Raw genomic sequence first — 21,872 nt, forward strand, 5'->3', positions numbered from 1 at the left:
GCAGAGGGAGAAGCAGGCTCCATGCACCGGGAGCCTGATGTGGGATTCGATCCCGGGTCTCCAGGATCGCGCCCTGGGCCAAAGGCAGGCGCCAAACCGCTGCGCCACCCAGGGATCCCTGATAAACCATTTTTAAATGGAAATAATTTCAGCTGAAGGTGGAAAATGAGACCAAATAACAGGATAATGCCAGAAGCAGACTAATAATTATATAACACAGAGGCCACAAGATGAGAACAGATAAATGAGAAGTGGTGTTAAACACCTGAACTTAATCCATGAATTACTGTGTTAATACAGGGTACTCATTACATGCCAGGCACTGTGCCAGTCACCGGACTCACAGGAGGGCGGCACTCACTGCTCTGGCTGCACAGAGGACAATGGGCTGGAAACGAGCGCAAGTGATGGAAAGAGGAGACTCTGGAGCAGTCAGGCTAAGGAAGATTGGTTTCTAAACTGGGGACATGACAGGAGACACTCACAGTCCTATCAGCTTCACAGAGTCCAGCGATCTGAATAACTAAGAAGGTGGGCTGCTGTAGGAGTCTGGAGGCTTCCAGCTCGTGCCCTGGATAGGCAATGCTTCTGACACGGGGAGCATTGGTGGAGGGAAGAGGCTGGGAAAGACAGTCACAGGTGGACGCTTTATGCCTGACGCTACCCATGTGGGCAGGGCACACACCCTTGTGAAGCTCGGAAGAAAGCAGCACTGAGATAGAAATGAGTGTCTTCGGCGCATAAACAGGATTAGGTATGGATCCCATGACCTGGGGAAACAGTGTAGGGAGAGAGAAAAGAAGGGGTCAGGCCTGGAGCCTTAAGAGCCCCTCCTGTTTTAACATGTGGAGAGAGGGTAAAGGGGCAACAAGGAGAGGGAGGAATAAAATCTGGTATGTTCTGCTCTTAAGATGTATGTGCAGTACTCTGGAGAGGAAGCTACAAGGCAAACCAAGGTGTTTCTAAGTGCCTGAATTAGGCTTACAGTAGCATACAGGGCATATAAGAAGGAAACTGAAGTAGTCTCTTTCAGAGTAAAAAAATAAAGATGTGAAAACACTTCAGGCAGTGACTGTGTGGGTAGAGAGGGGCAGGGAGGCCACAGGGGTGAGGTACTTAGGAGGGAGAGAAAGAGGAAGGGGGAGAAAGGAAGAACGAGGAGGGAGGAAAAAGAGAGGAAGGGAGGGAATGAGGAAGAAATGATCCTCAATGGAAGCAAAACTCGAGGTCCATTAGAAAAGTCAGACCAGGGCAGCCCGGGTGGCTTGGCAGTTTAGCGCCACCTTCGGCCCAGGGCTGATCCTGAAGACCCAGGATCAAGTCCCACACTGGGCTCCCTGCATGGAGCCTGCTTCTCCCTCTGCCTGTGTCTCTGCCTCTTTCTCTCTCTGTGTCTTTCATGAATAAATTTTTAAAATCTTAAAAAAAAAAAAAGAGAGAGAGAGAGAGAGAGACAAAGTAAAAGACCAGAAGCGCCCATGTGGCTGTCACTTAAGCATCTAACTCATGGTTTCAGTTCAGGTTATGACCTCAGAGTTGTGAGATCAAGTCCCACATCCGGATCTGTGCTCAGCATAGGGTCTGCTTGAGATCCTCTCCCCGTCCCTCTATATGCCCCTCTCAAATAAATAAATTATTAAAAAAGAAAAAGAAAAAAGAAAAGTCAGATCATCAGCTAGCAGCTCCTTCCTATAGCCTTCCATGGTTCTCTTGATCCCTAAAGCACAAGCAGAGGAGAGTTACTCCCTCCAAAGCAGCAGAAGCTCCCTTAGGGCTTCTTTTGCCAGTCTGCACCAGCCAACTGTGTGTAAACAGGTGGATGATAAACACCCAGGGAAGTTTGAAGAGAAGGCTCAGATTTTTGTCTGCTTCTCCCACTGAAATAGGGGCTTTTCCAAGATGAGGAGAGAGGGTGGTTGGCACTCAAATGTTTGCTGAGTAAACAGATGAATAACAATTCTTTTGCTTAGAAAGGTTATTCTGCTTTTAGTGCTTTATTAATGAAAAAGCAATTTTTTAACTCTTAAAAACCTAGATTCTTATGGCTAATCTCAGATACCAGCTCTTCCTCAGAATGCATCAGGGGTACTACACTAAAAGGCAAAATCATGAGAAGAAATTACTAACATATTTCAAATTCCAAAGACAAAATAGCCAACAAGTCTAGTCCTACATATACTGGAAGTAATGAAACAGGATACCATTACAGGGCAAGTCTACTTGATGTATGTACCCCCATATTAGTTTGCGTGACCCTTCCACATACCCCCTTGCTGTGCTTTTCTCAGTATAATATATGTAGCTGCCTCATCAGTCTCTCCACCTAGTGAACCATAAGTTCCCTGAGGACAAAGACCCATTTCATTCCCACTTGTGTGCCCAGCATTTAGCACAATGCTAAGAAAGGGTGGGACCTCAGACTGCTTCAGTAATGGACACATCATCTTGCAGAACAAATAAGCAGCAGCATCTACCTAAGAGCTCTGGCTCTGAAATACAGCAACAGGAGGGTACATGTTAGTGTTAAGGGATTTAGGTAAGAAAATGACCACAAATAATGGTATTTAGAAAAAGGAAGTACGTTTATGAAGGTAGAATGGATTTAAAGGTAAAACTGAGTCCTTGGTTCACGAGACACGTGTAGTGGTAAATGATGAAGTTCAGAGGAGGACAGAGTCCACTCTGCTGTGCCAACTGCAAAAAGTCAAAAAGATCTTCAAATAAGCCACAGGAAGTCACACAGCATGGCATTCTAACTGCATTATATGGACCTTTGTGGGAATTTCCAAATCTCTCACTGAAGAGTAACATAACAGCATTTGGTTGTGGTAAAAAAAAAAAAAAAAAAAAGTAGGTCACGCACTAGAGCTCAGTGATCTTTTCAGTTTTTGAAGATCTTAGTTTTTAATGGCATTTATTATATTAAATGAGCAAAAAGAATGAGCTAATGTTTTAGATCATGACTTTCATCTGTGTGAAAATTGTAATTCTTCAGGTATAGATCCAAGCTAGGTCAAATGGAATTTCAGCTAGACTCCATCCTTGGGACCCCAGACTGTGCATTTTACAAAGGTTGACAACTAACTCTTCTTGTTCTTCATCAAGAAGAGGCATACCTGAGGTAAGCACAGCATTAATATAAACTTGTCAAATCACTATGTTGTACACATAAAACAAATATAACACTGTGTGTCAACTATACTAAAAAAAATAAAATAAAAATAAAAAATGAATCACAAAATATATAATAAACTGAACTAAGAGCAGAAAACTAAGATTGGACCTAACTAAGCCTCCAGATTTTTAAAGCATGAGACAAAGCATGAGACAAACATTGTGAAACAATGTTTACCTGACGACTTCCTTTATACTGATAAGGTATGCAAATCTCTCCAAGCTCCCCACTGAAATAGATTCTCACTGGCTCAGTGCAAACGGGTGGCCACTCAATTTTCTTCTTTCTTACTTTATACCATAGTTGATAGACATTAATAAGTATGTTTGATGATATTTAAGATAATATTTAATACTAAAAAAGTACCCAAAAGTATCATTCCATGTCTGATAATCCACAGGCTAACTAAAGGAATTAGATATTATAATACACTCAATTACCAAGGGAAGGCAGCTGTTACACTGGGAGATGAGGCATTCATAATAAGCTCCACTTAATAGCATGAACTTGCTGAACTTGTGAGTAAGGACATAGCCAAGGGTCAGCTGCAATTTCTTTAGTAAACTCCCAGTTGGATATTTTAATTCTCCACCAAGTAAAATAATAATTGATTTTTCCTAAACAATATTCCTAGACCATTCATTGCTAATAGGACATTCTTGCTCAATTAAATTTCCAAATTTAAATTCATGAGAAGGACTATCCTAAGGAGTCTCTAGAAACTACAGGTTAGTGAGCAATTACAGTGAGCATTCATCCGACTACATGTAACAAAACTGTTCCAAGTCATGGGGGAGGAATAAAATGCAAACTCGTGGAATCAAGGATATATATCAAAATCTTAATGATACTGAAATTATTCCAATCCAATTTTTTAAAGAGTTAACCTAAGACTTCTGGGGAAGATGGTGGTGTTGGGAGGACCCGAAGCTCACCTCCTCCTGTGGATACTAGGTAATACCCGTATCAGTTAAATAACCCAGAAAACAACCTGAAGACTCGTAGAACGAATCCTCTCCAGCTATATGTAGAGAAGAACCACACTGAAGAGGAAAGCAAAGGCACAGACGTGGCTGGGAGCCAAATGGACTCACAGGGACATGTGGACATATATAGAGGGGACAAAACAGACTCTCACACCAGGGAACCTGCAGGGGGAACCCCCATGGGGAAGACAAATCCCAGCAACACTGGGCTTTGAAAACCAGAAAGGCCAAATTTTGCAAGTTCTTACAACCAGTGGTGCTTAACATGTGGAATTTTAAAAATCAGTGGCCTCAGCTCTGGGATAGTAGGAAGGGTGAAAGGAAACAGTCCCTGCCCTTGAACAGACAGCACAATAAACAGCCTCGGAGAGATACAGCATTAGAAACAGCAGTTTGAAAAACGCCTGGAGGAAGATTTGCTTACTAACCTCAAGTGTGTCCAGAGGTGCAAAAACTCTTGGGAGACTTCTCCAGGAACAAAGAAGCTGGCAGGGGCCATTTCCCTCCCCTGCCCCCTAGCCTGAACACAAGGACACCTACAGGAACCGGCACAGTGCAAGCATTTTCCACCTAAAGTAACAGAAGGCCCCATACTCCCACATTCTCCTGTAGACATGCTCCTTCCAGTCAGGCATCTGCTCCAGGTACCCTCCCATGGGAGGCCCAAGCAACCTTGCTATCACTGTGCATTCTGGCCCTAGGTGCTTCTGCAGATCTGCCCCCTCCAACCTAGCAAGCCTGACTCCATGGCTAAGGTCCCCTACCTTAGTGGACTGGCACAAACCTTGCTAATAACATTGTCCACCTGCACCCGCATTGTCCTGTGGTCTTGTTTCCTTTGATGTGTTTTTGGCCAGGGCCCATCCAATGTGGTGCTACAAGTCTGGCAGTGTGCAAAAAGCCCCAACAGGGACAAGCACAACCCCAAAGTGACTCCTACCCCAGGGACAGGGGAAGATGGCCTCACACACCAGTCCATCTGTAGTCCCAGCAGTGGACTAAGGGTAGACATCTGGTCCTGATTGTAGCCCTGCCACCTCCCATGAACACTTCTCAGAGGACCAAACAGGGAAAGCATCTGCCACTGGTGCTACGACCTCTCTGACAAATGCCTGGGCTGACTCAACTCAAGCCCAAGGTAGTCCCAGACTGGTCCACACAGGGACCAAATCTTCCCCAAACAGGCAAAGTGAACCACGGCAGATGACCGGACTGATAGCAAAAGTGGCTCACCACAACAGGATACACACAACACACACAGGACATCAGTGAAGCACAAGATTATGGGGAACAGGGGACAATGCACTGCAGGGCACTACAGGACCTCTTCTTCATAAGAACACTGCTTTCAAGAGCAGGAGACATAGGTGACACAGAAATAGACACAGAGCGACAAAATGAGGAGACAGACAAATATGCTCCAAATCAAAGAACTGGAAAAAAAAAAAAAAAAACACAGGAAGAGACTTAAACAAAACAGAGATAATATGCATGGTAGAGAATTCATTTTTTTTTCTTTTTCTTTTTTTTTTTTTTTAATTTTTTTTTTTATTTATGATAGGCACACAGTGAGAGAGAGAGGCAGAGACATAGGCAGAGGGAGAAGCAGGCTCCATGCACCGGGAGCCCGACGTGGGATTCGATCCCGGGTCTCCAGGATCACGCCCTGGGCCAAAGGCAGGCGCCAAACCGCTGCGCCACCCAGGGATCCCATGGTAGAGAATTCAAAGTAATGGTCATAAAGATACTCACTGGGCTTGAGAAAAGGGTATAGGACTTCAATGAGACCCTCAACAAAGAGATAGAAAACATAAAAAAGAACCAATCAGAGATGGTTTAATCAGACCCAATATCTGAAACTAAAAATACATTAGAAGAAGAGTAGATGAGAGAAAGCAGAACTGATCAGCATCAGGAGGACAGAGTAATGGAAAGCAATCGAGCTGAATAGGAGAGAAAAAAATAATAAAAAATGAAAATAGATATTGGGAATGCAGGGACAACATCAGACATAATAACATCTGCATTATAGTGATCCCACAAGGAGAAGAGAGAGAAAAGAAGGCAGAAAATTAATTTAAGCAATAAAGCTGAAAACTTCTGAATCTGGGGAAGTAAAAAGAAATCCAAATACAAGAAGCAAAGAGAGCCCCCAGCAAAATCAACCCAAAGAGATCCACATTAAGACACATAGTAATTAAGATGGCAGAAAGTGATGATAAAGAGAATGTGAAAAGCAGCAAGAGAGGGATCCCTGGGTGGCTCAGCAGTTGAGCGTCTGCCTTTGGCTCAGGGCATAATCCTGGAGTGTCGGGCTCCCGGCATGGAGCCTGCTTCTCCCTCTGCCTGTGTCTCTGCCTCTCTCTCTCTCTTTCTCTCTGGGTCTCATGAATAAATGAATAAAATCTTAAAAAAAAAAAAAAATAAGAAAAGAAAAAGAACGAAGAAAGAATAAGAAAAAAGAAAGAAAAGATAGAAAAAGAGAAAGAAGAAGAGACAAGACAAGATAAGGAAGAAAGCCAGAAGAAAGATAAAGCAAAAGGAATAAGAAAGAAAGAAAGAAGAAGAAGAAGAAAGAAAAAAGAAGAAGACAAGGAAAGAAAGAAAAGCAGCAACAGAAAAGAAGGCTGTTACATACAAGGGAAACCCCATAATCTGCCTATCAGCAGATTTCTCAGCAGAAACTGCAGGCCAGAAGAGAGTGGCATGATATATTCAAAGTGCTGAAAGGAAACAACCTGCAGACTAGAATACTCTATCTAGCAAGACAATCATTCAGAATAGGAAGGATAAAAAGTTTCCTAGACAAACAAAAGTTAAAGGAATTCATGACTACTAAATAGCCCTATAAGAAATGTTAAAGGGGATTCATTGAGTAGAAAAGACAGACCATAAGCAAAAGTTAAAAAAAAAAAAAAAGTAGGAATCACAAGAAGCAGTAAAATTAGGTGTATCTATAAAACTCAGTCAAGGGATTAACAGAATAAAAGGAAGTAAATTATGATACCAGATACCTAAAACATAACAAGGAGAGGAGTAAAGAATGGGTTTCAAACTTAAGTAATGATCAATTTTATATAGACTGCTATAGGCAGAAGATGTTATATACAAATCTAATGGTAACCAAAAATCAAAATTCAAAGACATGCAAAAAAATAAAAAGAAAGGAATCCAAGTATATCACTAAAGAAAGCCAACAAAATGTGAGCAAAGAGAATGAGAAGGAATAGAGAAGAACTGCAAAAACAACCATAAAACAAGAAAAGGGCTATAAGTACATACCCATCAATAATTACTTTGAATGTAAATGACCTAAACACTCCAATCAAAAGATATGATTAAGATATCATGAGATATAGGAAACTCATTTCAGACCTAAACACACATGAAGATTCAAAGTGAAGAGATGGAAAATTATTTACCATGCAAATGGAAGTGAAAAGAAAGCTGGGATAGTAGTACTCATACAGGACAAAATGGACTTTAAAACAAAGACTGTAACAAGAGACAAAGAAGGACACTATATAATTATAAAGGGAAAAAATCCAACAAGAAAATATAACAATTGTAAACATTTATGCACCATATATGGGAACACTCAAATACATAAAGCAGCTAATAACAAACATAAAGGAAATAATCAACAGTAATACAATAATAGTAGGGGACTTTAATACCTCAGTTAACAGCAATTGGTAAATCATCCAAACAAAAAAATCACTAAGGAAAGAGTTGGCTTTGAATGACACACTGGACCAGATGGATCCAACAGTTATATTCAGAACATTCCACCCTAAAAGCAGAATACACATTCTTTTCAAGTACATATGAAACATTCTCCTGAATAGGTCATACATTAAGCCACAAATCAGGTCTCAACAAATTAAAAACATGCATTTTTTTCTTACCACATGCTATGAAACTAGAAATCAACAACAAGAAAAAAATCTGGAAATAACACACAAACACATGGGGGTTAAATAACATTCCACCAAACAATGAATGGGTCAATCAAGAAATAAAAAAGGAAATAAAAAAATACATGAAAACAAATGAATTTGAAAACACAATGGTCCAAAGTATTTGGGATGCAGCAAAAGAGGAAAGAGGGAAATTTGTAGTAATACAGGCCTACCTCAAGAAACAAGAAAACTCTCAAATAAACATTATTAAAGACAACACAAAAAAGGAGAACTATAGGTCGATATCTCTGATGAGCACAGATAAATCCTCACCAAATATTAGCAAACTAAATCCAATAATGCATTTAAAAAATCATTCGCCACAATCAAGCAGAATTTGGGATGCAACGGTAGTTCAATATATGTAAATCAATCAATGTGATACATTACATCAACAAAAGAAAGGATAAAAATCATATAATCATTTCAACAGACACAGAGAAGGCATTTGACAAAGCATAACATCCATTCATGATAAAAATACTCAATAAAGTAGGTTTAGAGGAAACATACCTCAACATAATAAAGGCCCTATATGAAAAACCCACAGCTAACATCATCCTCAGTTTTTCCCCTAAGGTCAGGAACAAGATGCGATGTACATTCTCCCATTTATTTTATATAGCATTGGAAGTCCTGGACACAGCAATCAGACAACAAAAAGAAATAAAAGGCATCCAAATCAGTAAGGAAGAAGTAAAACTTTCAGTATTTGCAGATGATACATGATATTATACAGAAAATCTGAAACTAAAAAATGCTAGAACTGATAAACAAATTTAGTAAACTCAGAGTACAAAATCAATGTACAGAATCTGTTACATTTCTATACACCAATAAGGAAGCAGCAGAAAAAAAATCCCATTTAAAACTGTACCACAAATAATAAGGTACCTAGGAATAAGCCTAATCAAAAAGGTAAAAGACCTATATTCTGAAAACTATAAAACACTAATGAAAGAAAATGAAGACAACACCAAGAAATGGAAAGACATTCCACACTCATGGGTGGGAAGAATAAATATCGTTAAAATGCCTATACTACCCAGGGAAGCCTGGGTGGCTCAGTGGTTGAGTATCTGCCTTTGGCTCAGGTCATGATCCCGGGGTCCTGGGACCGATCCCACATCAGGCTCCCTGCAGGGAGCCTGTTTCTCCCTCTGCCTCTGTCTCTGCTTCTCTCTGTGTCTCTCATGAATAAATAAATAAAAAAAATTTTTTTAATGCCTATACTACCCAAAGTTATTTATATATTTAATGCAATCCCTATCAAAATACTAATTGCATTTTTCACAGAGCTAGAACAAACAATCCTAGATTCTTGTATGGAAGCACAAAAGACACCAAATAGCCAATGTAATCTTGAAAAAGAAAAGAAAAGGTGGAAGCATCACAGTTCCAGACTTCAAGCTATAGTACAAAGCTGTGATCAGCAAACAGTACGGCAGAAAATAGATACATAGATTCAATAGAACAGAACAGAAAACCCAGAAATAAACCCATAATTTTATAGTCAATTAATCTTCAACAAAGGAAAGAATATCCAAAGGAAAAAAGACCGTCTCCTCAACAAATGGTGCTGGGAAAACTGGACAGCTATGTTCAAGAGAATGACACTGGACCACTCTCTTACACCATAGACAAAAGTAAATTCAAAATGGATTAAAGACCTAAATGTGAGATCTGAAACAAAAAAAACCCTACAAGACAATATAGATAGTAACTTCTTGATGTCAGGCATACCAATTTTTTTGTTTTAGATATGCCTTCTAAGGCAAGGAAAACAGAAGCAAAAATAAACTCTTGGGATTATGTCAAAATAAAAAGCTCTGCAAAGCAAGAGAAACAATCAACAAAAGTAAAGGACAACCTATACAATGGGAGAAAATACATGCAAATGGCATATCTGATAAACAGTTAGTATCCAAAATATATAAAGAGCTCAGAAAACTCAATACCAAAAAAAAAATTCCAATTAAAAAATGGCCAAAAGACATGAACAGACATCTCCCCAATGTCAGACACAGAGGTGCCAACAGACACATGGAAAGTTGTTCAGAGGGCAGCCCGGGTGGCTCAGTGGTTTAGTGCTGCTGTCAGCCCAAGGCCTGATCCTGGAGACCCGGGATCGAGTCCCATGTTAGGCTTCCTGCATGGAGCCTGCTTCTCCCTCTGCCTGTGTCTCTGACTCTCTCTCTCTCTCTGTGTCTCTCATGAATAAATAAATAAAAATCTTTAAAAAAAAAAAAAAAGAAAAGAAAAGATGCTCATCATCACCTACCATCAGGGAAATAAAAATCAAAACCACAATGAGGCACCACTTTAAACCTGTCAGAATGGTTAAAATCTGACACAATACAAGACACAACAGGTGTTGGCGAGGACCTGAAGAAAAAAGAATACTCACGCACTCTTGGTGGGAATGTAGACTGGTACAGCCAGTGCAGAAAATAGTAAGGAGGTTCCTCAAAAAGTTAAAAATGGAAGTATTCTGTATGATCCTGCCATCACACTATTGGGTATTTAACAAAGAACACAAAAACACTAATTCAAAGGGATACATGCACCTCAATGTTTACTGCAGCATTATTTACAATAGCCAAATTATGGAGGCAGCCAACATGTCCAACGACTGATGAATGGATAAAGATGTGGTACACACACACACACACACACACATGAATATTATTCAGCCATTAAAAAGGAATGAAATCTTGCCATTTGCAACAACATGGATGGAGCCTGGGAGTATAATGCTAAGCGATAAGTCAGAGAAAGGCAAATAACAGTATGATTTCACTCACATGTGCAATTTAACAAACAAGGAAAGGGGAAAAAAAAGAGAGAGAGACAAACCAAGAAACAGACTCTAATTATAGAGAACAAACGGATGGTTACCAGAGGGGAGGGTGGCATGGGGATGGGTTAAATAGGTGATAGAGATTAGGGTGTGCACTTGTAATGAACACAGGCCTGATGTATGGAATTGTTCAATCACTATATTGTACAACTGAAACTAACATAACAACACTATAAATTAACTAACTGGAATTAAATAAAACTTAAAAAAAAAAAAAAAAGAACAAGGAACGTCTGAGAAACAATTACAGACAAGAGGAACCTAAGGAGACATGCCAACTAAATGTAATGTATCCTGGACGGGATCCTGAGAAAGAAAAAGGACAATGGGAAAAACTAAGGAAATCTAAATAAACCGTGAACTTTAGTTAATGTCTCAGTATCAGGTCTTTAATTATGACAAATATATCATTCAAATACAAGAGGCTAATAACATCATAGATGTTATGTAATTTTATAGATATTAGTAAAAAACTGGGTGTGAGGTACATAGGAATTCTATACTATCTTCACAATTTTTCTGTACATCTAAAATTAAAAGCTTACTCAAGAAAATATATCTATAAAAATGAAAACACAACATGCCAAAATTTATGCAAAATAGTCGAAGCTTAGAGGGAAATTTATTAAATTCCTACATTAAAAAAGGACAATCTCAAATCAATAACCTAACCTTCCACCTTAAGCTATAACTTCTTGAGTCCCACTTGTGTATTTTAATTCTCTACCAAGTGAAACAATATACAATTGATTTTTCTAAACAATATCCACAAGTAACCAGACCAAAAAAAAAAAAAAAAAAAAAAAGGCGCAAACTAACGTAAAGCAAGCAGCAGGAAGGAATTAATAAAGATTACAATGGAAATAAATGAAATAAAGAATAGAAAAGTAGAAAATCAGTAAAACTAAATTTTGGTTCTTTAGAAAGATCACTAAAATTGATAAACCTTTTGCCAGACCAAGAAAAAAGTAAAGAAGACTAAAATCAGCAGAAGCAGAAACAAAAGGAGGCATTACAATGGACTTTACAGAAATTTTTTAAAATTGTAAGGGAATACTACAAACAACTGTTATCAACAAATTGGATAATTTAGATGCAATGGACAAATTCCTAAAAGACACTAATTGAAAAAGAAATAGATAATTGGAATATACCTATAAGGAAAGAGATTGAATTTGTAATATAAAAACTTCCAACAACAACAACAAAAAAAAAACAACTTCCAACAAAGAAAAATCCTAACCAAGATGACTTTAGTAGTGAATTCTACCAAACATTTAAGAATTAATACCAATCTTCAAACTCTTCAGAAAAATAGAAAGAATACTTCCTAATTATGAGATCAGTATTATGCTGATTCCAAAACAAAAGAGACCACAAGAAAATTAAAGAACAATATCCCCTACAAATATAACGCAAAAATTCTGAACAAAATACTAGTAAATCCAATCCAGCAACACATAACAATAATTATATACAACAACCATGTGGGATAATTTATCAGCGGGGGGGGGGGGGGGGTGAGGGAGGCACGTCTGGGTGGCTCAGTTGGTTAAGCATCTACCTTCAGCTCAGGTCATGATCACAGGGTCCTGGGATAAACTGCCATGTCAAACTTCTCCCTTCCTCTGCCTCTCCCCACCCCCACTCGTGTGCACATGTCCTCTCTCTCTCTCTCAAAAAAATAAAATCTTTTTAAAAAAGTATAATAATTTATCCCCAGGAATGCAAGGTTGATTTTAACATATTGATAAAATAAAGGAAAAATAATCACATGATCAATCTGAACATATGCTGAAAAAGCATTTGACAGAATCCAAAACTCTTTTAAGGGAAAAAAAAAAAAAAAAAACTCCACAAATTAAGAATAGAAGGGAATTTCCTCAACTTGACAAAAGGCATCTATGAAAAACCCACAATTAACATTATATTTAACAGAAAAAGCCCGAAAGCTTTCCCTATAAGATCATGAACAAGACAAGGATGTACACTCTCACACTTCTACTCAACTGCACTAAAGGTCTAGCCAAGGCAAATATGCCAGAAAAACCAGTAAAAAGCATCCAACTTAGAAAGGAAGAAGTAAAACTATACCTATTGCAGATGACAGGATCCTGCATATATAAAATTCAAAGAATCTAGTAAATATTATAAAAACTAAAATGAGTTCAGCAATGAGAAAGGAATCCAAATAAAATAAATTGTATTTCTATACACTAGCAATAAACAATCTGAAAATGAAAATGAAGAAAATAATTCTACATACTATTGCATGAAACAGAATGAAAAGCCTAGGAATAAATTTAGCAAAGAAGTGCAAGACGTGTGCCCTGAAAACTATAAAGCTGCTGAAAGAAACTGAAGAAAATCTAAAAGGAAAGATATCCCATATTCCAGATTAGAAGACTTACTAGTGTTAAGACTGACATACTCCCCAAATTGATCTACATATTCAATGTAGTCCCCATCAAAATCCTAGCTGATTTTGTTTCTGCTTGTTTGTTTTTGCGGAAACAAGCTAATTTTAAAACTGAAAATTTAAGGGTCATAGAATAGTCAAAAAGATCTTAAAGAGAAGAACATAGTTGGGAGAGTCATCGTTCGTTCGTTCCTTCCTTCTCTTTCGAGAAAGAGAGAGAGAGAGAGTAGGGGGAGGGCAGAGGAAGAGAGAGAGAGAGAGAGAGAATCTTAAGTTGGCTTCTCAACTGGCACAGAGCCCAACCTCAAGACCCTGAGATCATGACCTGAGCCAAAATCAAGAGTCGGACACTTAACTGACTGAGCTGCCCAGGTGCCCCTAGAGTTATACTTTCTGATTTCAACTACAAAGCTATGGTAATCAAGACAGTGTGGTGTGGGTATAAAGAAATACAGATCAACAGAATAAAACTGAAAGTCCAGAAATAATCTTGCACATTTACGGTCAACTGATTTTGACAAAAGTTCCAAAACAATTCAATGAGTAAAGGACAGTCTCTTCAACAAATGGCACTGCAGGAACCAGATATCCCATGCAAATAAATAAATAAATAAATAAATAAACTTGGTCTCCTATTTCACAAAAATGAGTTCAAAATGGGTCACATACCTAAACGTAAGGTCTAAAATTAGAGGGATGCCTGGGTGGCTCAGTGGTTGAGTGTCTGCCTTTAGCTCAGGTCATGATCCCAGGGTCCTGGGATCGAGTCCTGCATCGGGCTCCCTGCAGGGAGCCTGATTTTCCCTCTGCTTGTGTCTCTGCCTCTCTGTGTCTCTAATGAATAAATAAATAAAATCTTTAAAAAGGGGGGGAGGATCAAAGAATTTGAAGAGACATTTCTCCAAAGAAGATATACAAACAGCCAGTAAACACATGAAAAGATGGTCAACATTATTAATCTTTAGGGAAATACCAACCCAAACTATAATGAGATAACACTTTATACCCACTAGAATTGGCTAGAATCAAAACAGACAACAAAAAGTGCTGACAAGAATGTAATATGGAGAAATTGGAACCGTCCTATTAGGGAATTGCCAATGGGAATAAAAAATGGTGCAACCATGCTGGAAAACAGACTGTTCCTCAAAAAATTTAAGAGTTACCATATGACCTAGCAATTCCACTCCTAGGTATACAGCAAGAGAAATGAAAATATATGCCTATTCAAAAACATGTACACAAATGTTCACAGCAGCATTATTCATAATAACTAAAAAAGAGACATTCATATGTCCATCAACTGATGAATTTGAATAAAGAAACTAGAATATTATTTGGCAACAAAAAAGAATGAAATACTCTACAAGTTACAAAATGGATAATGTCTGAAAGCATTACGGTAAGTGAAAAGCGAGTTACAAAAGACCACATATTATATGGATCCATTCTACTTCTTGAACAGGCAAGTCCCTTAAGAAAGAGAATAGATTAGTGGGGTTACATGGGCCTAGGGTGGGACTGGGGATGGGGAGTGGCGGCTAAAGGGTGAAGGGTTTCTTTATGGGGGGATGAGAATATTCTGAAATATTAGGTTATGGTGATGGTTGTTGCACAAGATACAGAGAACCACTGAAGTGCTCTAAGTGGATTTTATGGTAAGTTAGACTACATTTTAATAAAGCTACAAAAAATAAGGAATTAATAAAAAGGTACTACTACATCTCCTCTGTCTGGTTATTTGCAGTAGGTGCCACCCCCATTCTTCCCAACTCCCCCTCTTTATGCCTGCTTCCTCCCCATCAGCTACTGACCTCCTCTCCAGTCCATCACATCACTACAGCCCTCCAGAGGGGGCCAACCTTGTAAGCAACACTCAGGGGAGTGGCTGAGCAGTGTCCCCAAACTACAGACTTGGCCATCCTCCCCTCAGAAAGCTTACCTTAATAACTTAAGCAGTGAAACAGCAGAACAGGAGTTCCAAGTTACCAAACCCTGGGATAAGGGGTAACTACAGCAAATAGCTCCCAAATGCTCCCTAGGTATCAAAGCGTGAGGTGCACCAACACCACTTTTATTGCTTCAGCAGCAGGTAGCTATTACTACACTTACTCTGACATTTAGTATTCATTAGGTACCTGCTGTGTTCCAGATGCTGGTCATATCTCAGTGAGTAAGAAAGACAAAAAGATTTTAAAGACCTCTTAATCATGGAACTTATAAACAAAATAAGATAAATGACTAAAGCCTAAAGAATGTTAATTGGTGACAAGTGCTATGAAGAAAAAACAGGAAATGATGAGAAGGGAACATGGGGGAGAAGGGAGGTTACAATTCAAAGTATGGCCCCTCGAACGGACCCTTTGAGTGAAGACTTAAAGGAAGGCAGGGTCGTGGCACATGCTATCTGGGAAAGAGGATTCCTGGCAATGGTGTCAAGTGCTCAAGTCCCAAGGCAGGTACCGGTATGTGCAGGAAAGACCAAGAGGCCCAGATGGGAGAGTGGTGGCGGCTCAGTTGAGATGAGAGGTGGCCCAATCCTATTAGAGGTCACATAAAGGCCTTCTTTCTGTCTTCCTCAGGGAACACAGAACTGCTGGAGGAACTGCTGGAGGTGTTTAGCAGAGTGAGGAAAACAATGGCTGGGGACAGAGCCTGGGCCCTTCTGTCCTATCACCTCTGGGTAAGAACTGACTGTTCCAAGGGCAAACATCTGACCCAAAGGAACTGGACCAATCACTGATGAAGCCAATCGAAATTCATCTCCTCTCCAAAATCTGACCTAAACACAAGAGGTTGAATTAGCCAGTGTTGGGACTTACACAGTGATAGAGCGCCAAGGTTAGGACAGCTACTTCCCTGCCACGTCCACCTGACCAGAAGCCAGCCTGAAATTTAATGCTGCAAACCCAAAGGGAATAGAGACAAGAAAAGGCAGCCCCAGAGAAGGGGGCAGTGGGGGGTCGGGGGAGAGGACCCTGCCGCAGAGGACAGGGATCCATGGGACTCTGCAACCTCCCAATCAATCTCCTGCCTTGGCTTCTTATTCTTAGTGTAGGTTTCTCATCCTTATGATGAAAATCCCTGGCGTAGACAGGGAGCTATATTTTGTTATCCAAGTACCAAACGTGGGACTGAAAAGGCTGTCTGCTCATGGCTCTAAGGTTAACCCAGTAACTCCTGAGAGAAAGGACAGGCCGTACAGAGGGGCAGCTGGAGACCATGGTCTTCCACCCAACCCCCACTTTCCACAGCTGTTGTTGGGAATATTATACAATGCCCATAAGCAAAAACTTATCAGAATTCAGCAAGGTGCAATTTCAGTTACTTCATCCTTTTTTAAATTTCCTCATGTGTCAATATCAATGGCAGAACTTTCAGAATATTCTGCAAGGCTAAAAAAATACATCTAGTGATATTAGGTTGTTACTCTTTTAAAACAAAGGTAATTAAGCTGTGAAATATTTGCTTTGAGTAAAGTAGGTTCTGGGTATTTGAAGGTCCTGGAAGCTCTTACCACAGGCAGGCTGCAGTTTTGTTCCTTGTGGGCAACAGGGCCAGAGCTAACTGCTGTCCGCCCCCAGCTTCAATCTGGGCAGCATGCCAAGACACCAGACAATTCCCTGGAGAAAGGTAGTGATTAATGCTTCTCTGTCAACTCTAGACTGAACTTGTTCTGAATGGCTGCTTCTGATCTGAAGCGGCACAGAGAAGGGCAGAATGATCATAGAAAGGGCTCTCAGCCACCACAAGCCGCAGCAGCCAGAAGTGGTCTGCAGTAATGTACCTACTACGTGGGACTCCGAAGCTGCTCATCTCTCATTAGGTTGTAAATACCACGACCCCAATACAAGCTCATCTCCTGTGAAGTCACCAGTTTATTGAACACGTCAAGTGAAGGTTTCCATAGCTACTGACAAAAATGCACCACTCCTACAGCACTCCAAAGACATGAACCAACCAAGGCTCCCTGTCACCCTTGGAAATGGAATGCACCTCAGATGTTCTCTTAATATCTCGGCTAAAGCTGGGGAAGTGGCAGGGATTAAAATCTCAGCCCTTGTCCTCCACAGGACACTAACCTCTTCATGCTAGTAACTCTTATCAGGTCACAATCAGGTCATAATTTTCTTAGGAATTAGAGTTAAAAAAATCCCCGTGTTCCATCTGTAGCAGTTTCAAAATAAATCTTTCTTCATGGCATGAAGGTTAGTACTAATCTCATGTGGTCATCTGGTTTTCTTACCCTTCTTTTCTCTTTATTGCCATTTCCCTTTACAACAATTTCAACCCTGCATCCCTGCTGCGTGTTTTTGTAAGAACTTGAAAGCCAAGCAATAAATACACTTCTCAAATAGGACAGAAGAATCTAGAATCATTCCAAATCACCCAATGATTACTTGCTGAATGTCTGTTTTACCCATTAGACAGCAAGTCAGTGAGAGAAAGAGTGAACACACAAACGGATGAACCAATGAATGAATAAACAAACAGGTTTACTGTTGAATTAGCTGAAGGGCACAAAGCTCTTAGTGTGGCAGAGATACAAGGGGTCCTTGGGTGGCCTGTAAACTTTCTAGTAGACAATAATCTCTTTTCAGAAGCAACAGGAATGGCTTTCGGATCTCCCTGTGGGATGGCTTACTCACAGGCAGAGCTAAGTTATCTAAGTGCACACAATAAAAGGTGAGAATGGGTTCCACGTTAATCTATTTCCCAAATGAGATCTGACCTAAATAGTCTCTAAAATTTTAAGAATCTAAGTAAGATTATAAATTTTTATATCTTATCTGAGTATTAAAGTGCAGATATGTCCACATTGTGTGTGAATATCTTACACATTACTGACACAAAAATCACAAAAGAGAAGGCAGTAATACACAGCACGTCTTCCTATACAGGTATTCACAAAGGATATATGTGTCCATCGGATCTTATTAATGTCATTAAAATCTTTGCACAGAATCAACAACAGGAAACCTGGACATTTATTGTTTTTGAATGTGATTTTATAACTGACTTTCAGTGGGGACTGTGGAATGGACTTCACACCCTCTTTTGGGGGATCCATTATGTATTCTTCCAAAACAACAACAACAACAACAAAGACAACCTTGAAGGCGAAGATGTAGTTTCCCTAAGGTAGCTGGTAAGACTCTCTGCTTACCATCTCTGCCAGCGAACTACAGAATCGCTGCAGTCATCATGAAGGCACTCACCAGGGTGACAATGGCACATTCAGCTGTCAGCTGAGCAGCACTGAACAGTGTCCGAACAAACCGGTAAATCTGTTTCTGCTCGGGGTTGTGTTTGTCATAATCTGGTGGCACTTCGGATTTCTGGGGAAGGAAAGAGTTTCAGATGACTGGCCACCCAATAAAAACAAAAGAGAAATAATTAAACAACATCAGGAGGAGATTACCGAAAGAGGGTGAAGGTTTTCATCAAAAATATCTAAGAGCATCCTTCCATCTGGGTCCCTGGTGGGGAAAATAAGAGACAATAGAGTTTACTTTCTGCAAGAATGCCATTCAAAATAAGATAAAAATATATTTTGATTTGACATATTTCAAGAAACTAAAGTCAATGTTAAATGTAGGAGATGCTATTGGTTATCCACAAGTAATTTTCTTATGTATAATATTTAACCATTTTTGTCTGAACAGTCTATGAAACAAAGGTTATAAACCACATTTAGTTGAATTAACCTAAGCAAAAATACTGAGATTTTCATTTTCTGAGTATTCAAATGAACCAAATCTAAGCAAGTGACAAACTTCTTTAAACATTTTGCTTCTCAGCAAAGGTGGATGGATATACTTAAACCATCCCTATACAGTAGTTGAATGGAAAGAAGTTTGATAAAAATGAACATTCAGGATGTTCTAGAAAGTAATTTGGAGTTTTCAGAACATACAACTTAAACACTTTGTTAATTAAGAGTTTCACAATTTTATATTGAAAAACAAGAGATGATGTGTAGAAAAGCTTAACTCAGTAACCCATAAACCTATAAAAGAATGGTTGGTTGCTACTAGGCCAGAAAATGTCATTTAACGTGGTGACAGTACCTTGAGTTTGGTTGGGCTCTACAGAGACGAACTGCACACTTCACCAGCAAAGCTCTGCTTTCATCTGTTTTATGTCATTTGACTTCTGCCTAAAAATGGTTCTTTAAAAACCAAATTTGGAAACTGGTGCTTTGGTAACAGCATATAAATTCCATAGTCTGTGCTTCCAAAGTCTATTAGGCTTGTGAATATCAGAAGGGTATAGACCTGTCCCTAACATATACCTTTCATAGTAAACACCACAATTTCTGCTCTATAAATTTACTGCCTGCATAAAAATAATATAGAAAAAAGAGCTTAAGGGGATCCTTGGGTGGCTCAGCGGTTTAGCGCCTGCCTTTGGCCCAGGGCACGATCCTGGAGTCCCAGGATCGAGTCCCGCTTCGGGCTCCTGGCATGGAGCCTGTTTCTCCCTCTGCCTGTATCTCTGCCTCTCTCTATATATATGTCTATCATGAATAAAAAAATAAATAAATCTTTTTAAAAAAAAGAAAAAAAAGCTTAATTGAACAGCTAAGTTTTTATTACTCTATTTATACAACAGGAATTATTTTTAAAGCTTTGGGCATTCATACCTGTGTTCATTTTCACTAGCCTATGGGAATACAGCCAATAAAGCTTTAGATGAGCTGTAGTAAAAGAAAGGACTAGGCAGGACCTGATAACAGGGTCTGAAAACAAAGCTCCTTCTGGGTGCACTCAGTTATACTTCCTTTTATAATGACCTGGTTATGAAGAACCAGTTGGTTCTCATCTCACTAACAACCTCTGCAAGATATTCGAGGTGCTGTGTAAAAGACAAAACCTGGCCCTGCACCCCATTTTCTTGGGCAGTTCAGCCCTGATCAATATTCCTGATGAATAACAGACCCTTAAAAGCCATTCAGCATTCTAGAGAAATACTCACCAGAAGTAAGTTTAAAAATAAAAACAGGATGAAAAATATAAAATGAGGATTAAGAATTTAAGCTAAAATGACTCTGGAAGAAAACTGACTCCTCTGAGAAATGAATTTTCCTTTCACTTTCATTGAAAGCTATGTATCCCAGGGCACCTGGGTGGCACAGTTAGTTAAGCATCCTACTCTTGGTTTCAGCTCAGATCATGATGTCAGGGTCCTGGGATCGAGCCCCACTTTGGGCTCCACACTCAGCATGGAGTTTGCTTGAGATTCTCTCTCCTTCTCCTGCCCCTCCCACTAGTTTTCTCTCTCCCTCAAATAAATACACAAATATTTAAAATATAATAAAAGGAAAGAAAGCTATGTATCCCAGAGGCACCAAGGTGGCTCAGTTAGTCAAGCGTCCAACTCTCAAGTTTGGCTCAGGTCATGATCTCAGGATTGTGAGATCAAGCCCCATGTCAGGCTCTGCACTGGGTATGGAGCCTGCTTCAAATTCTCTCTCTCTCTCTCCCCAACACCCCCACCCCTGTGCAAGCCCTTGAAAGCAAGCAAGCAAGCGAGCAAGCAAGCAAGCTGGCTAGCTATGTATCCCAGCTGAGTAGCAGCCTCTCTATCAAGCTACTGTATCTATCACCAGCTCCAGAAGTGAGGCCAGTATGACTGATTGAGAAGAAAATCTACAGGGTCATGCCACTTCTTCCCAAAGATCTTCAGGTTATAATCTGTGGATTTATCATGCTTGTTTCTAAACACTTGCTTTTTTAGTTGGATGTTCTCCACTTCTTCTCACTAACTTTTGGTCAATTTATCACCATTAACCCACTAGATTATATGATTAAAAGTCTCAGTATATTGTTTGGGTTCAATCCTCAATTCCCCAGTTCATTAGCTGTGCTATCTTAGGCAAATTATTTAATATCCCTGTGCCTCAGTTTCTTTACCTCTAAAATAAAGATAACGTATCACCTCATGGTACTGTTTTTAAAAATAAATGAGATAATGCATATAAATAGCTGATCAGGGTAGTCAGTGCTTAATAAAGCTGGCTCTTATTATTACCAGTTATGGCTACAAAATAACTTTGAGATCCACTGCAGTCTAAGAACTGAGAAATCACTTAGAGATGCTAATGCAAAATTGGTCTGAAAGAACATCTGAGTTTCACTAATGGTATTACGTTGTTATTTAAGACTTAAATTTTTAAAAGTTTGAACTGTTATCTGAGAAATGGGCAGCAAGACAAAAATTTGCACTTTCACTGATACACTATTCTGGTCAAGGTTCAAAGTTCCACAATGCTACATTTTCTAAATTCTTAAATCTAAATTCTCAAACCCCACAATGAACTATGAATCACAATTACAATGCAGAAAAAGGTCATTACAGAGAATACCTTTCCAGGTGTTTGTGTTTTCTCATAACACTGTTCATCAGAAGTTCCCCTTTGCTGACCTACCACAATTCTCCAACTGCCCCTTTGGTAAACAGACTAAAG

The 21,872-nt window shown here is 39.4% G+C and overlaps 1 protein-coding gene across 7 annotated transcripts in view; it reads right to left on the minus strand.

Annotated features, from left to right (window-relative positions):
- CCNY (cyclin Y) overlaps positions 1 to 21,872 on the minus strand; it is a 333,147-nt gene that overhangs the window by 25,672 nt on the left and 285,603 nt on the right. For all 7 annotated transcript variants that reach the window (XR_005355140.1, XM_038529664.1, XM_038529665.1 and 4 more), the window contains 2 exons: positions 18,825 to 18,882; positions 18,622 to 18,741 (listed from right to left, as the gene is read on the minus strand). Coding sequence is in view for 6 of the 7 variants with exons in the window: in XM_038529664.1 (XP_038385592.1) it covers positions 18,622 to 18,741; positions 18,825 to 18,882 (178 nt within the window). In the remaining variant the exon portion in view is untranslated. The remainder of the gene's footprint in view (positions 1 to 18,621; positions 18,742 to 18,824; positions 18,883 to 21,872) is intronic.

The sequence above is a fragment of the Canis lupus genome, chromosome 2 (assembly GCF_011100685.1).
Source record: "Canis lupus familiaris isolate Mischka breed German Shepherd chromosome 2, alternate assembly UU_Cfam_GSD_1.0, whole genome shotgun sequence".
NCBI lineage: Eukaryota > Metazoa > Chordata > Mammalia > Carnivora > Canidae > Canis > Canis lupus.